The sequence below is a fragment of the Cryptomeria japonica genome, chromosome 1 (genome assembly GCF_030272615.1).
Source record: "Cryptomeria japonica chromosome 1, Sugi_1.0, whole genome shotgun sequence".
Taxonomy (NCBI): Eukaryota; Viridiplantae; Streptophyta; class Pinopsida; order Cupressales; family Cupressaceae; genus Cryptomeria; species Cryptomeria japonica.
The window spans coordinates 308,941,737-308,956,297 of NC_081405.1; the positions used below are offsets into that span (position 1 = coordinate 308,941,737).

The window sequence follows — 14,561 nt, forward strand, 5'->3', positions numbered from 1 at the left end:
GTGTCAACCAGGGAGCACATGATACCGTCCACTGATACCAAGGACGCGCCGCCATCAACAAATTGAATACAGTGCCTTTATTTTGATTTTTTCAAGGTTTATCTCGCTGAGAGGCGATGATGTCATGATTCGATGAATCATTCAAGCCGTAAGGTTGAAAGAAAAAGTCAGATAAATGAAGGCAGCGTTGTCTTCTTCTTATTCCTGAAAAAGTCAGATAAGCGATAAAGTCAAATAAATGAAGGCAGCGTTGTTTAACATGCATGGTCAAATTCAAATTGGAGTTGGTAGGGATTATACCTTTTCTCTGAAACACAAAAAATTGTCAAACCGGTGGCTAGACCCTATTATTTCATTTATAAATAGTCTTCAGAAATTTCAACTGATTTCATTGCACTCTCGGCTAATCCTACTCAAGTTTTGTTAAAGGTGAATTCAATTTCTCATCCCTGTGCGTACGAATGGCTTATCCTCGCTCAGCCAGATTATTTGCCGTGCTAATAGTGCTGGAAGTTCTGTTCAGCATTGGTTACTGCACTTCCCAATTCGTAGATTCACGGGCAGCTTATTACGGAACTCCGGATGGCTTAGGAACTTCCAGTAATAAATACTAACATTATATGTTGGCATTATGATTTAGTTTTGATTCTTTTATTAAAGAAATGAAGGACAAGGAAGCTAAATATGAATGTGCAGGTGGCGCTTGTGGATATGGTGAGTATGGGAGAGACGTGAAGGCTGGAAATGTTGCAGCAGCAAGTCAGTTATTATACAGAAATGGGGCTGGATGTGGCGCTTGCTATCAGGTAATCATTATTATACATTTAAATAAGCATCCTATTAAAATACGATACACTGGAGTGCTGAATGGTGTTTCTTGTTAAATAGGTGAGATGCAAAAATAAGTATCTATGTACATACAGCGGAGTAACAGTAGTGGTCACAGATCATGGAGAAGGCGATCGAACTGATTTCATTATGAGTCCTCATGCTTTCACAACTATGGCCTGGCCGGGGAAAGATGAGCAGCTTAAGGCTTTGGGTGTTGTTGACATTGAGTACAAATGGTAATTAAGAATAGAGAGATTTAAACATTACACTATTCTCAGCTTTTAACATATTCTCAACTTTGAGTAACTAATGCTGATGATGGTGGCTGCAATATGTCAGAGTGGCTTGCAACTATCCTGGCCACAACATCTGGTTCCAGATTAACAAAAGCACCAATTACCCCTATTATCTATCTTTGATGTTGCTGTACCAAGGAGGCCAAAGAGATGTAGTGGCTGTAGAACTTTCCCAGGTATATAGAACAAAATCATACTTTACAGTGCAAATTCATCTTAATCTTATAATATATTGATTTTCTATTGCTAACATGGGAGGGTGTAATGGCAGGAGAGAACTTCTGATTGGAAAGCAATGCGGAGGAGTTATGGGGCTGTGTGGGACATAGTAACGGCACCTGCAGAGTGCAATCTGGCTCTCCGATTTCAACTGTCAGGGGGAGAATGGATTTATGCTCAGAATCCTATTCCCTCACATTGGAAAGCTGGCGATGTTTATGATGCTGGCGTTCAGCTCAAATACTGATCATTATTATAAGTACGTAACTTGGTGGCATTTAATTTAAATAAATTCATGCAGGGAGATTTATTGTATTTCTCTCTTCTTGCACTTGCCCCCAAAACATGTCTTACCAATCTTAAATAAATATTCACGTGTAGCAACAATGTATTATGGACTGAGTTGTTAATGCGTGCAATAAAAATAATATTAAATTTGATTGTAGGGTACCTTTTTGCTCTTGGTGTCTTTGTAGGGTAAGTGATCAACGTTTCAGTTCATAATGCTAATAATAATGTGATCACTTCGCTTTTCTTTTAAATCTTAATTGATTAGGATCCAGAAGCAGGGAAACAAGTAGTTTATGAGGTAGACGGAAGAATTATTCTGTTTTAAACAAATAATGAATTCAAGTAATGCATGTGTAGAAATGATAATATACAAATGAATCGTGAGATTGAACTAGTCAAGTATTGTATGATATATTGCACAAATAACACAATATTATATTCGATGTAATAGTAAGTGAAAAAATTTACATTTTGTAGAACAATATATTGTTATATTATATATAGCTTCAAAGAACAATAATGAACTCTCTATTTAGATCATCTCAAAGATTCATATTATTATAATTATATTCAAATATTATAGTTATTGGACTTAATTTTTATAGAATTATTCATTTATTTAACATTTAAGGAGTTATGGACCAAGCCAATAAATTTTACATCAAATAGACATGATAATACCTGTTAAAAATTGTATGCAGAATTAACTTTTATTGTTCCCTTCACGTGGTCACGGATATTTTTCAAGGCACCACATTGACTTATCACATTTAGATTTATAAAATCATATTTAAAACGGTTGATTAGTTAATTCACCACTAATAAAGAGGATAATTTGTTGATGAGATAAGATATTTTCTCCACAACCTATGTGCATATAAAGAGATAGTGACATTCAAGAATTAATAATCCTTGAACGAAAGACATATTCACTAAAGCCTAGAAGTTAAGAAAAAATTAAATTTCAATGAAGAACTTCATTCCCTATCACCATGGTTATAGATTTTTAGAAGTTCCTTAAAGATTGACACATTCTACTCTTATGCTATGACTATCTTGAGAAATATGTATCTATATGATTATTTTGTATTATAGGGATTTATAATTTTAATATTTTTTTATCATTGTACTGTTACAATAATCTAAGATTTAAAATAATTCCAATCCAAATTACTTTGGGAGAAACAAATATATTAAAATCAAATAGATAGTAAAAATATAAGTACTATTTCATATTAAATATCTCTGTAATCTAGTTTTGATTAGGTAGAGTAGGAGGGATCAAACCCTCAAAGAAGGAAGCCTCATTACCTTGAAAATATTCCATTGGGTGAAATAGTAAAAGGAAATAACAAGGACTCTCATGAGGAGTGAGGTTGCCAAGAATATTTTGATAAAATCAACAATCTGGTGGGAAAAAAGGGTGTCCACCTAGAACTAAGACTTCTTTTCCAAAAATTTTGGGTTTTTAAAGGATCCCCACAACCTTACACAATAAAAACATTAAAATCTAAAAAAAGTATCCAAATAACGAATTAACAAAGAATCCACCTGCACACATAGAAAAAAATAGCTCCCATTGGAAACTAAATTAGGGAGAAAATGATTTAGACAACAACTAGTCACCTCCAAGCCCACATCTAAATCCTCCTCTATAGGTCCAGTAGGATTAAGGATCACAATAGAAACCACCTCAAAACCAATCCAAAAATTAAGTTATTTTACTAAATCAAATCTTGTGACATCCAACTAATGCAAAGTCTAGAACCCAATGAAATCTACCAACATATCAATCTCAAAAGGATAAGTTAAGACTAAATTAACATCAGGAACCACCTCTATATGATGTACATGAGTGAAATTAAGGGATAAGGTAGAAAAAACACAAGTGTAGATAATGCTTTTTTTTTGTCATCTTCAATAGAGTCTAGACCCCAAGTAAACTCTCCTTGTGAGACATCATAGGAAACACGCTAGAAAAATCCTCCTCACTTTTGAGTTGGCATGACCAATAGGTACTCCCAAAAAATCATTGTAAAAATTAGATTGGCCCCTACAAAGATAGAGTGAAGCTTGAAGGGTGAAATAAGAGTAATAAAGTTTAGATCACTTTCATAAAAAACACAACTATAAAAAGATCCATCTATAGTGATCCAAGATGCACATGAGAGAGTAAAATCCACCTTTACAGGAAACTCGTGGGAAAAAATAAGAAAGAGGCCAAAAAGGACACTTTCACTATTATGCAATAAAAATGAGGTCCTAACAAAGAAATCAAATAAAAGTGTCATTATCCCTAGAAGAGTCCCTACCAAGATAGAGAAACACTGTAAGGGGTAAATAAAAAGGGATGACATAGAGAAGCGAAGAAATGGCTCCTAATCACAAGAACCCATAGCTCACATGAGCACTAAAAAAAGAGTCATATATTTGGGTCACTAAAGCCAAGAGATCTATACATACAATAGAAAAGGAACAAGGAACAATACCAATAGGAACTTTCACAACCATGAAGCAACACATTCAAGGATAAAAAAGCATAGATAACTCTAAGATATAGCCTAAAAAATTAGTTTCATATTATTAAATAGCCATGTGACATTCTCGAACCTAAACTAAGGAACCATCTGCTCTAAATAAGTAACAAAAAACATTACTCTAGGCAATTAAAATAGTAGAGGAGAGGAAGAGAGAAACCTCCATACCAACAAAGGAAAACGCTACAATAGAAGTCTTTCCTCCAAGAAATAATCAACCTAGGAAGAGATTGCTAAAGGATACCAAAGAAATGGGACAACAAAAGGCATATTTAAGAGAAGTCACCAAAAGGAGACCAACACCAAGTGAGACAAGTAGGAAATATAATTGAGTTGACAAAAAGCCCCATAAGGGCAAAGGAAAAGTAGAGCACACTAAAGAATAAATGGAGGAAGAAAAAAGGATAGAACCACAAAAGAAATCACCATTAAGGAAACCTCCATAGGGCCCTCACTGTTCTTGGAATCCTCCTCACAACCATCACCTTCATATGCCTCTCAATCTTAGTCATCATTAGGGTTTTAGCTATAATTATATATTATATTTTGTATTTATAAAAAAGAATCATTTAACCAATACTATGATTTATTATTCTTCATATTTGATGGCATGAGTGTAATATCAAAGTTGATAGTGTGAAAATATTCTTGTGTACTCTAAACTTTGTAATTGTTTCTTTCATAGTATACAAGACCACAAGTACATGACTACATAATGAAGGGACCATGGTAGATATGCGATATACTATAGTAAGGAGTTATATTTGATAGATTTGGGATTACAAACATTGTACGGAGATTGTATAGGACTAACCTAGGATGTGTAAGCATCATAGAGAAATGGGTGAGGATGTAGTAGTATCAACACTTTCTTTACCCTTGTAATTACATCATTACACCATTCTACTATGATCAAGTGACATGACAAGCTGGAAAAATATAGCAAGATCCACATCCAATACAAAATTGCATGCGATCAACTTGTAGAGTAGTGAGACCACATTGGATAAATCCTTTAGTGATCTATTAGGTAAGGAGTGAGATATATGTGTAGTAGCTAATCAGGATGATGTAGGTGTATGCCAAGGATACACTAGATGGAGGAGGACTACTCATCCTACCACCATGTTTCCCATACATCATCCAAATATAGGCCATAGTCTCATCAAATAAATAACTTAGAGAAGAGATATGGGGGGTATGAAGATAGAGACATGGAGGATAAGAAGGATGAAGATCTAAGTAGAGATCAATATTAGTCAATCATAGAGGATAGAAGGAAAATGGTTGAGGAGATAGGAGAGAGGAGAGAAGAATAGTAATGCACTACTAGAGAGACCGACTTCGTAAGCATGTGTATCATGGTCATCAACCTATTCAGTGGAAACACCAAATAATTGTGATTATAAAAAGACTTATGCATTTATTTAGATTATTATATTATTTCCTTTAATTTGTACGTATATTGTGAGATAGTTGGTTCTATACTTTTTTTATTCTTGGAGTTAGCTCACAACTATGACACAATATGTTGGGTTGCATCTTAGCTAAACATGTCCTTTCCATAGACACCAAAGAACTAGCATAGAACATCTATAGGCCTCAACATAGTGTTAGATGACATGAGCACATCTTGACGTTTGTGGCATGGATGAAAAAAAAAATTCATAATCCCTTCCCATTTAAAAACATATTTATTTAATATATTAATATTAAAATATAAAAATATTTATTAGATGAAAATATTATAAAAATTTAAAATAATTAATCACCAAATATTAAAAGAATTATATAATTGAATATGAGACTGATTATCAATTGAAATGATTAGAATTAAAAAATAAGTTATTAAATAAAATAATATATCTAATCAATATCTTGATGATTGTTAGAAGATTTGCAACTCATGAGAAGCCCTCTGTAATTCTTGGTTGGTCACTTGTGTGAATGGCCAACCTTGTTGCTGAAGGACGAGGAGTGAATAAGAGGCTTTATTCGCCTTGTTTTATGGGGAAAAAATTACCAAGAGATGTTCAGTGTGAATCAAAGGTAGAGACGAGAGGAGAGATGAAGACCTTTATGCAACCCTAGCAGAGAAGGTGTCTATGCTAGAAGGAGCGAAGTTTTCGATAAAGGAATTGCAGACATATGATGGAATGAGTAGAGATGGAGGAGGTTAGGTTCCCTTTGCATACCAACTTATTATATTTCCTAATTCACAAATGGTTGTGTTTTTTTAGAAGAGAAAAATAGACTTAGGGATTCAACCATTTTTCTTTCTGCCTTCGATTTGAGCAAGTTGCCCTCTAGGAGTAATCTGAACACTTGGTTGCATAGTATATGGGAAAAAAACTTGGGTTTTCCTTTTCCTTCTGTAGGATAATACAAAAAGGTCTTTTCTTGATTTTATTCAATAACCCTAATAGCCAGAAAGAAGTTGTCAAGTGATAATATTGAACCATTGGGGTCATGTTGTTTTAGGGTTACCTCTTGGGATCCGACGATCAATGCTAATGAAATTATATCCGTCTCATGCCCTAGATAGATTACTATTAAAAATATCCCACCTTGTGGAATTTTTTCCCTGAATTAATTGAACCTATTGGAAAAGTTTTGCACATGGATGTGAGGCTTCTTGTTGCTCTCGAGCTAGGTAAAGAGCTCCCTGATAATGTAAGCATTGAACTTATCAATGAGTCAGTTGTCTATTGTATTAAGTATTTGGGAGGCCTTAATACATGTTTTCTTTTCCGTCAAGAGGGTCATCTCAGAAGGAATTGTCCGTTCATTAAGAAGCCTATGAAAGGTTTTGAGCCTAGAGCTAACCCTAAACCTAGGCCTGCCCAAGATTTTCCTCTTCTATTTTATCCCCTTTCAAACCCTCTTGTCCTTGTGGTAGCTCCATTTCTACTAGTCCTCCTTCCTCTACTCATGTGAAACTCAATGCCCAACAGATTATTTAAGATTAATGCAAAAAGCTGAATGCCACCCGCCAGAGAGTGCAGGACATTTTGAATTCTGGTATGATGTTAATTAATGAGAATAATAGGGTTGAAATTGTTGCTCCTCCAACTGTGAAGGCCACTCCTCATGAAAGAGGTGGTTCGCTTGTCCTCCCTATCCCTATTGGTAATTGACAATCTATTAGTTGGTTTCACTATGCTATGTCATTGATGGCAACATGATTTTGTGTTCTGGCTTCATGTTTTGATTCTATGGTATACCAGTAGACACTTCACAGATTCTACACTGGCACCGACACCGACAGGACAAAAATATTTCTTTGGTCACCAACAATGTAGGCCGACATGGTTTAGTAAAGGTTATCGGTATTGGAAGCTGACATATCTTGGATCCAGCATCGACAATTAATTTTAATGTTTATGCATTTATGTTATCTCACCGATATATAATTTGATATTGTATATATCTTTGTAAGATGACATAAGGTATGAAAATTTGTATAGGGTATATAGGATAGTTTGATAGATCATTTTGAAGGAGATAAATAATAGACACGGTGATGGATATGTGAATGTAATATGATGCAAAATGATTTAGATAGATCATGTATGTGAAGAAATTATTGTAAGGGTTATTTCAGTAAGGGGTTTAGGGCTTCAGACCGGAATAGATAGAGGTTAAACCAAAACTATATTCTGGCATAGAAGATGCTATCTTAGGATTTCACACTTTTGTGGATTGTAGTCTAGAATTTTATGTAGTCAGTGAGACTCCTATTCTGATTGACCTGTGTGCTCTAGGATATAAGCCTTCCTACAAGTGAAGGCCCTTCATATTTTGTAATATCTCTTCATATGGCCAGTGGATTGATATTGTGGGTCACAAATCCCACTGTGTCTTTTCCTCTTTGAGGTTTTCCATGTATAAATCTATGTATTATGATTCTCATTTATGTGATTGGCTTATTAGTTGCCTTACTTCCTTCAATTCTGTTTATATTGGTTTACCAATTGGTTTATGCATGTTTTAATAAGGCTAAAATTTAGTATTCTATTATAACACTGTTTCACCCCCCCTCTCAGTGTTATTGGTTTCCAACAACTAGTATTAGAGCCTTGTGCCTCGAAGGAAGTTTAACAACTTGAGGAAGATCCTGAAATCGGAATCAATGAATATGGCTTTGGAGAAGAACCTTGAGATGGCACTTGAAGATTATGATACTGAAAGGTTGAAGAACTTAAAGCTACAAGATGAATTAAATTTTGCTAAGGAATTCATTCTTGTCCTACAAGAGAGGCTATCATCTGTTCAAGCTAGGAGGAAGGAACTTTTGTAAAATCAGGATGATGAAGAGAAAAGTGCACTTAAGGAACAATGTCAAAAATTGAGTTAGGAGAACATGGTTATGAAAAATGAAATGCAAGTTATAACTATGAGGATGTCTAAAGAGATTGAGGACAGAAAGAAAAAGGAAGAAAATCTTGTTGTATCCCTGAAGAACAAATTTGAAGAATGTGGTAGGTCAGTTCATGAAAATGATATGTTGAGAACTGATTTAGTATAATCCTAGAGTAATAAGAAAGAGCTTGAAAGACAAATGATAATATGAAGAAAAGATTTAACTACTACAAGTGAGTACAAAGAAAAATTCAAGATCAGCTCAACACAACTTGATGAGTTATTCAAGAGATAGAGGGAGATTGGAGATTCCACTGGACTTGGATTTGAGTAAGGACAAAGTTCTGGTACTGCTAATGAAGATGAAAAGAATAAGGCACCGGTAAAACAATTTAATGCTTATAAATTCAATGGTAGATGTTTTGTTTGTAATAGATTTGGTCACATGGCTAGGCAATGTATAAATAGAGCAAATCAAAACCTTGATTCTTCTCTGGGTAAATGTTCTAAATGCATTAAGTTTGGTCATAAGACAAAATATTTTAGAATGAATGTAAAATTCTATGCATGTGGAAAATTTGGACATATGGCTAATCAGTGCAGGTCAAGCAATTTCATCAGTTTTAGCAAAGCAATTCAAAAGAACAATGTTACAGGTTATGCATATAACAAGGTTGGACATATTGCTAAGTTCTGTAGAAGCAAAAGTCCACAGGTTAGTAATGGAGGATCAAATGATAAAGAAAAAGAGAAGGTTAGTGAAATCCGACAAGATCATCATCAAAGATGGGTTAGGAAGACTGAAGAACAATCATCAGATGGGAATGTCCCGGTTACTTATCTGACAGAAGAGGTTGCTCTTGCACCGATAGGGAGCTCATCTGACAACTAAGGAAGATGCCTTAGGGGTAGGAAAAGTTCATGAAGATGCTGCATATACCCTAGGAAGAGGTTTTGGAAAATTTTCCAGATATTGGAGAGGATTATCCAGCATGGATATGTTTTGAGCGAGATCCAATATCTCTCACCGGTAGTCATTTATGTCAATGGAAGAGTAGGTTTTTCGTCGAAGGTTAAAAGGTAAATTTAACTTCATTGTTAATCACCTTGCACTCAGAGCAATTTGAGAGCGATTTAGAGCAACTAAGTGCGATCAAAGGCTATTAAGAGGAAATCAGATTTCTTCTTGAGGGATTCCATTGACATCTAGAAGAGTTTGTTGAAGGTTATCACCGAGAGGATCAAAAGGAATTTATCTTTAAACATGGAAGCGTGATCATCTTCTATTCATATTATTATAGTTATATTCAAATATTCATATTATTATAATTATATTCATCTATTTAGATCATCTCAAAGATTCATATTATTATAATTATATTCAAATATTATAGTTATTGGACTTACTTTTTATAGAATTATTCATTTATTTAACATTTAAGGAGTTATGGACCAAGCCAATAAATTTTACATCAAATAGACGTGATAATACCTATTAAAAATTGTATGCAGAATTAACTTTTATTGTTCTCTTCACGTGGTCACGGATATCTTTCAAGGCACCACATTAACTTATCACATTTGGATATATAAAATCATATTTAAAATGGTTGATTAGTTAATTCACCAATAAAGAGGATAATTTGTTGATGAGATAAGATATTTTCTCCACAACCTATGTGCATATAAAGAGATAGTGACATATTCAAGAATTAATAATACTTGAACGAAAGACATATTCACTAAAGCCTAGAAGTTAAGAAAAAATTAAATTTCAATGAAGAACTTCATTCCCTATCACCATGGTTATAGATTTTTAGAAGTTCCTTAAAGATTGATACCTTCTACTCTTATGCTATGACTATCTTGAGAAATATGTATCTATATGATTATTTTTTATTATAGGGATTTATAATTTTAATATTTTTTTATCATTGTACTGTTATAATAATCTAAGATTTAAAATAATTCCAATCCAAATTACTTTGGAAGAAACAAATATATTAAAATCAAATAAATAGTAAAAATATAAGTACTATTTCAAATTAAATATCTTTGTAATCTAGTTTTGATTAGGTAGAGTAGGAGGGATCAAACCCTCAAAGAAGGAAGCCTAATTACCTTGAAAATATTCCATTGGGTGAAATAGCAAAAGGAAATAAAAAGGACTCTCATGAGGAGTGAGGCTGTCAAGAATATTTTGATCAAATCAACAAAATGGTGGGAAAAAGGGGTCTCCACCTAGAACTAAGACTTCTTTTCCAAAAATTTTGGGTTTTTAAAGGATCCCCAAAATCTTACACAATAAAAACATTAAAATCTAAAAAAAGTATCCAAATAATGAGTTAACAAAGAATCCATTTGCACACATAGAAAAAAATAGCTCCCATTGGAAACTAAATTAGGGAGAAAATGATTGAGACAACAACTAGTCACCTCCAAGCCCACATCTAAATCCTCCTCTATAGGTCCAATAGGATTAAGGAGCACAATAGAAACCACCTTAAAACCAATCCAAAAATTAAGTTCTTTTACTAAATCAAATCTTGTGACATCCAACTAATGCAAAGTCCAGAACCCAATGAAATCTACCAACATATCAATCTCAAAAGGATAAGTTAAGACTAAATTAACATGAGGAACCACCTCTATATGATGTACATGAGTGAAATTAAGGGATAAGGTAGAAAAAACACAAGCGTAGATAATGCTTTTTTTTGTCATCTTCAATAGAGTCTAAACCCCAAGTAAAATCTCCTTATGAGACATTATAGGAAACATGCTAGCAAAATCCTCCTCACTTTTGACTTGACATGACCAAAAGGTACTCCCAAAAAATCATTGTAAAAATTAGATTGGCCCCTACAAAGATAGAGTGAAGCTTGAAGGGTGAAATAAGAGTAATAAAGTTTAGATCACTTTCATAAAAAACACAACTATAAAAAGATCCATCTATAGTGATCCAAGATGCATATGAGAGAGTAAAATCCATCTTTACAAGAAACTTGTGGGAAAAAATAAGAAAGAGGCCAAAAAAGACACTTTCACTATTAGGCAATAAAAGTGAGGTCCTAACAAAGAAATCAAATAAAAGTGTCATTATCCCTAGAAGAGTCCCTACCAAGATAGAGAAACACTGTAAGGGGTAAATAAAAAGGGATGACATAGAGAAGGGAAGAAATGGCTCCTAATCACAAGAACCCATAGCTCACATGAGCACTAGAAAAAGAGTCATATATTTGGGTCACTAAAGCCAAGAGATCTATACATACAATAGGAAAGGAACAAGGAACAATACCAATAGGAACTTTCTCAACCATGAAGCAACACATTCAAGGATAAAAAAGCATAGAGAACTCTAAGATATAGCCTTAAAAATCAGTTTCATATTATTAAATAGCCACGTGACATTCTCAAACCTAAATTAAGGAACCATCTGCTCTAAATAAGTAACAAAAAACATTACTCTGGGCAATTAAAATAGTAGAGGAGAGGAAGAGAGAAACCTCCATACCAACAAAGGAAATAGAAGTCTTTCCTCCAAGAAATAAGTGACCTAAGAAGAGATTGCTAAAGGATACCAAAGAAATGGGACAACAAAAGGCATACTTAAGAGAAGTCACCAAAAGGAGACCAACACCAAGTGAGACAAGTAGGAAATATAATTGAGTTGACAAAAAGCCCCATAAGGGCAAAGGAAAAGTAGAGCACACTAAAGAATCAATGGAGGAAGAAAAAATGATAGAACCACAAAAGAAATCACCATTAAGGAAACCTCCATAGGGCCCTCACTATTCTTGGAATCCTCCTCACAACCATCACCTTCATATGCCGCTCAATCTTAGTCATCATTAGGGTTTTATCTATAATTGTATATTATATTTTGTATTTATAAAGAAGAATCATTTAACCAATACTATGGTTTATTATTCTTCATATTTGATGGAATGAGTGTAATAGCAAAGTTGATAATGTAAAAATATTCTTGTGTACTCTAAAATTTGTAATTGTTTCTTTCATAGTATACAAGACCACAGGTACATGCCTACATAATGAAGGGACCATGGTAGAGATGTGATATACTATAGTAAGGAGTTATATTTGATAGATTTGGGATTACAAACATTGTATGGAGATTATATAGGACTAACCTAGGATGAGCAAGCATCATAGAGAAATGGGTGAGGATGTAGTAGTATCAACCCTTTATTTACCCCTGTAATTACATCATTATACCATTATACTATGATCAAGTGACATGACAAGTTGGCAAAATATAGAAAGATCCACATCCAGTACAAACTTGCATGCGATCAACTTGTAGAGTAGTGAGACCACATTGGATAAATCCTTTAGTGATCTATTAGGTAAGGAGTGAGATGTATGTGTAGTAGCTAATTAGGACAATGTAGGTGTATGTCGAGGATACACTAGATGGAGGAGGACTACTCATCCTACAACCATGTTTCCCATAGATCATCCAATTATAGGTCATAGTCTCATCAAAGAAATAACTTAGAGAAGAGATATGGGGGGTATGAAGATAGAGACATAGAGGATAAGAAGGATGAAGATCTAAGTAGAGATCAATATTAGTCAATCATAGAGGATAGAAGAAAAATGGTTGATGAGATAGGAGAGAGGAGAGAAGAATAGTAATGCACTACTAGAGAGATCGACTTCATAAGCATGTGTATCATGGTCATCACTCTATTCAGTGGAAACACCAAATCATTGTGAACTTAGAGAAACTTATGTATTTATTTAGATTATTATATTATTTCCTTTAATTTGTATGTATATTGTGAGATACTTGGTTCTATACTTTTTTTAATTCTTGGAGTTAGCACACAACTATTACACAATATTTTGGGTTGCATCATAGATGAGCATGTCCTTTCCATAGACACCAAAGAACTAGCATGGAACATCTATAGGCCTCAACATAGTGTTAGATGACATGAGCACATCTTGAAGTTTGTGGCATGGATGAGACAAATCTTTCATAGTCCCTTGCCATTTAAAATCACATTTATTTAATATATTAATATTAAAATATTAAAATATTTATTAGATGAAAATATTTTAAAAATTTAAAATAATTAATCACCAAATATTAAAAGAATTATATAATTGAATGTAAGATTGATTATCAATTGATAATGATTAGAATTAAAAAATCAGTGATTAAATAAAATAATATATTTAATCAATATCTTGATGATTGTTAGAAGGTTTGCAACTCATGAGAAGCCCTTTGTAATTCTTGGTCGGCCACTTGTGTGAATGGCCAACCCTAGTGGTGAAGGATGGGGAGTTAATGTGAGGCTTTATTCACCTTGTTTTATGGGGAAAAAATCACCAAGAGATGTTTAGTGTGAATGAAAGGCAATGACGAAAGGAGAGATGAAGACCTTTATGCAAGCCCTAGAAGAGAAGGTGTCTGTGCCGGAAGGAGCGAAGTTTCTGCTAAAGGAAGTGCAGACATAGGATGGAAGGAGTAGAGATGGAGGAGGTAAGGTTCCCTCTGCATCCTCACTTATTATCTTTCCTAATTCGCAAATGGCTAGTGTTATTTTAGAAGAGAAAAATAGACTTAGGGATTCAACCATTTTTCTTTTTGCCTTGGATTTGAGCAAATTTCCCTCTAGGAGTTATCTGAACAATAGGTTGCATAGTATATGGGAAAAAAACTTGGTTTTTCCTTTTCCTTCTATAGGATGATACAAAAAGGTATTTTCTTGATTTTAATCAACAACCCTAATAGCTGGAAAGAGGTTGTTAATCGACAATATTGGACCATTGGGGTCGGGTTGTTTTAGGGTTACCTCTTGGGATCTGATGATCAATGCTAATAAAATTCTATCCCTCTCGTGCCCTAGATAGATTACTGTTAAAAATATCCCTCCTTGTGGAATATTGTCCCTAAATTAATTGAACCTATTGGAAAATTTTTGCACATGGATGTGAGGCTTCTTGTTGCTCTCAAGCCAAGTAAAGACCTCCCTGATAATGTATGCATTGA

The 14,561-nt window shown here is 34.0% G+C and overlaps 2 protein-coding genes across 2 annotated transcripts; both read left to right on the forward strand.

Annotated features, from left to right (window-relative positions):
• The first annotated feature begins 407 nt into the window (after positions 1-407).
• On the forward strand, positions 408-1,071 carry LOC131040556 (expansin-like B1). Its single transcript, XM_057973500.2, has 3 exons — positions 408-600; positions 697-806; positions 889-1,071. The coding sequence occupies exons 1-3, from the start codon at positions 462-464 to the stop codon at positions 1,069-1,071; spliced, it is 432 nt and encodes a 143-aa protein (XP_057829483.2). The 5' UTR covers positions 408-461.
• Positions 1,072-1,175: 104 nt separating this feature from the next.
• On the forward strand, positions 1,176-1,791 carry LOC131856076 (expansin-like A1). The gene is made up of 2 exons (XM_059207300.1): positions 1,176-1,303; positions 1,399-1,791. Exons 1-2 carry the CDS (start codon positions 1,250-1,252, stop codon positions 1,591-1,593), a joined length of 249 nt encoding a protein of 82 aa, XP_059063283.1. The 5' UTR covers positions 1,176-1,249; the 3' UTR covers positions 1,594-1,791.
• Positions 1,792-14,561: the final 12,770 nt, after the last annotated feature.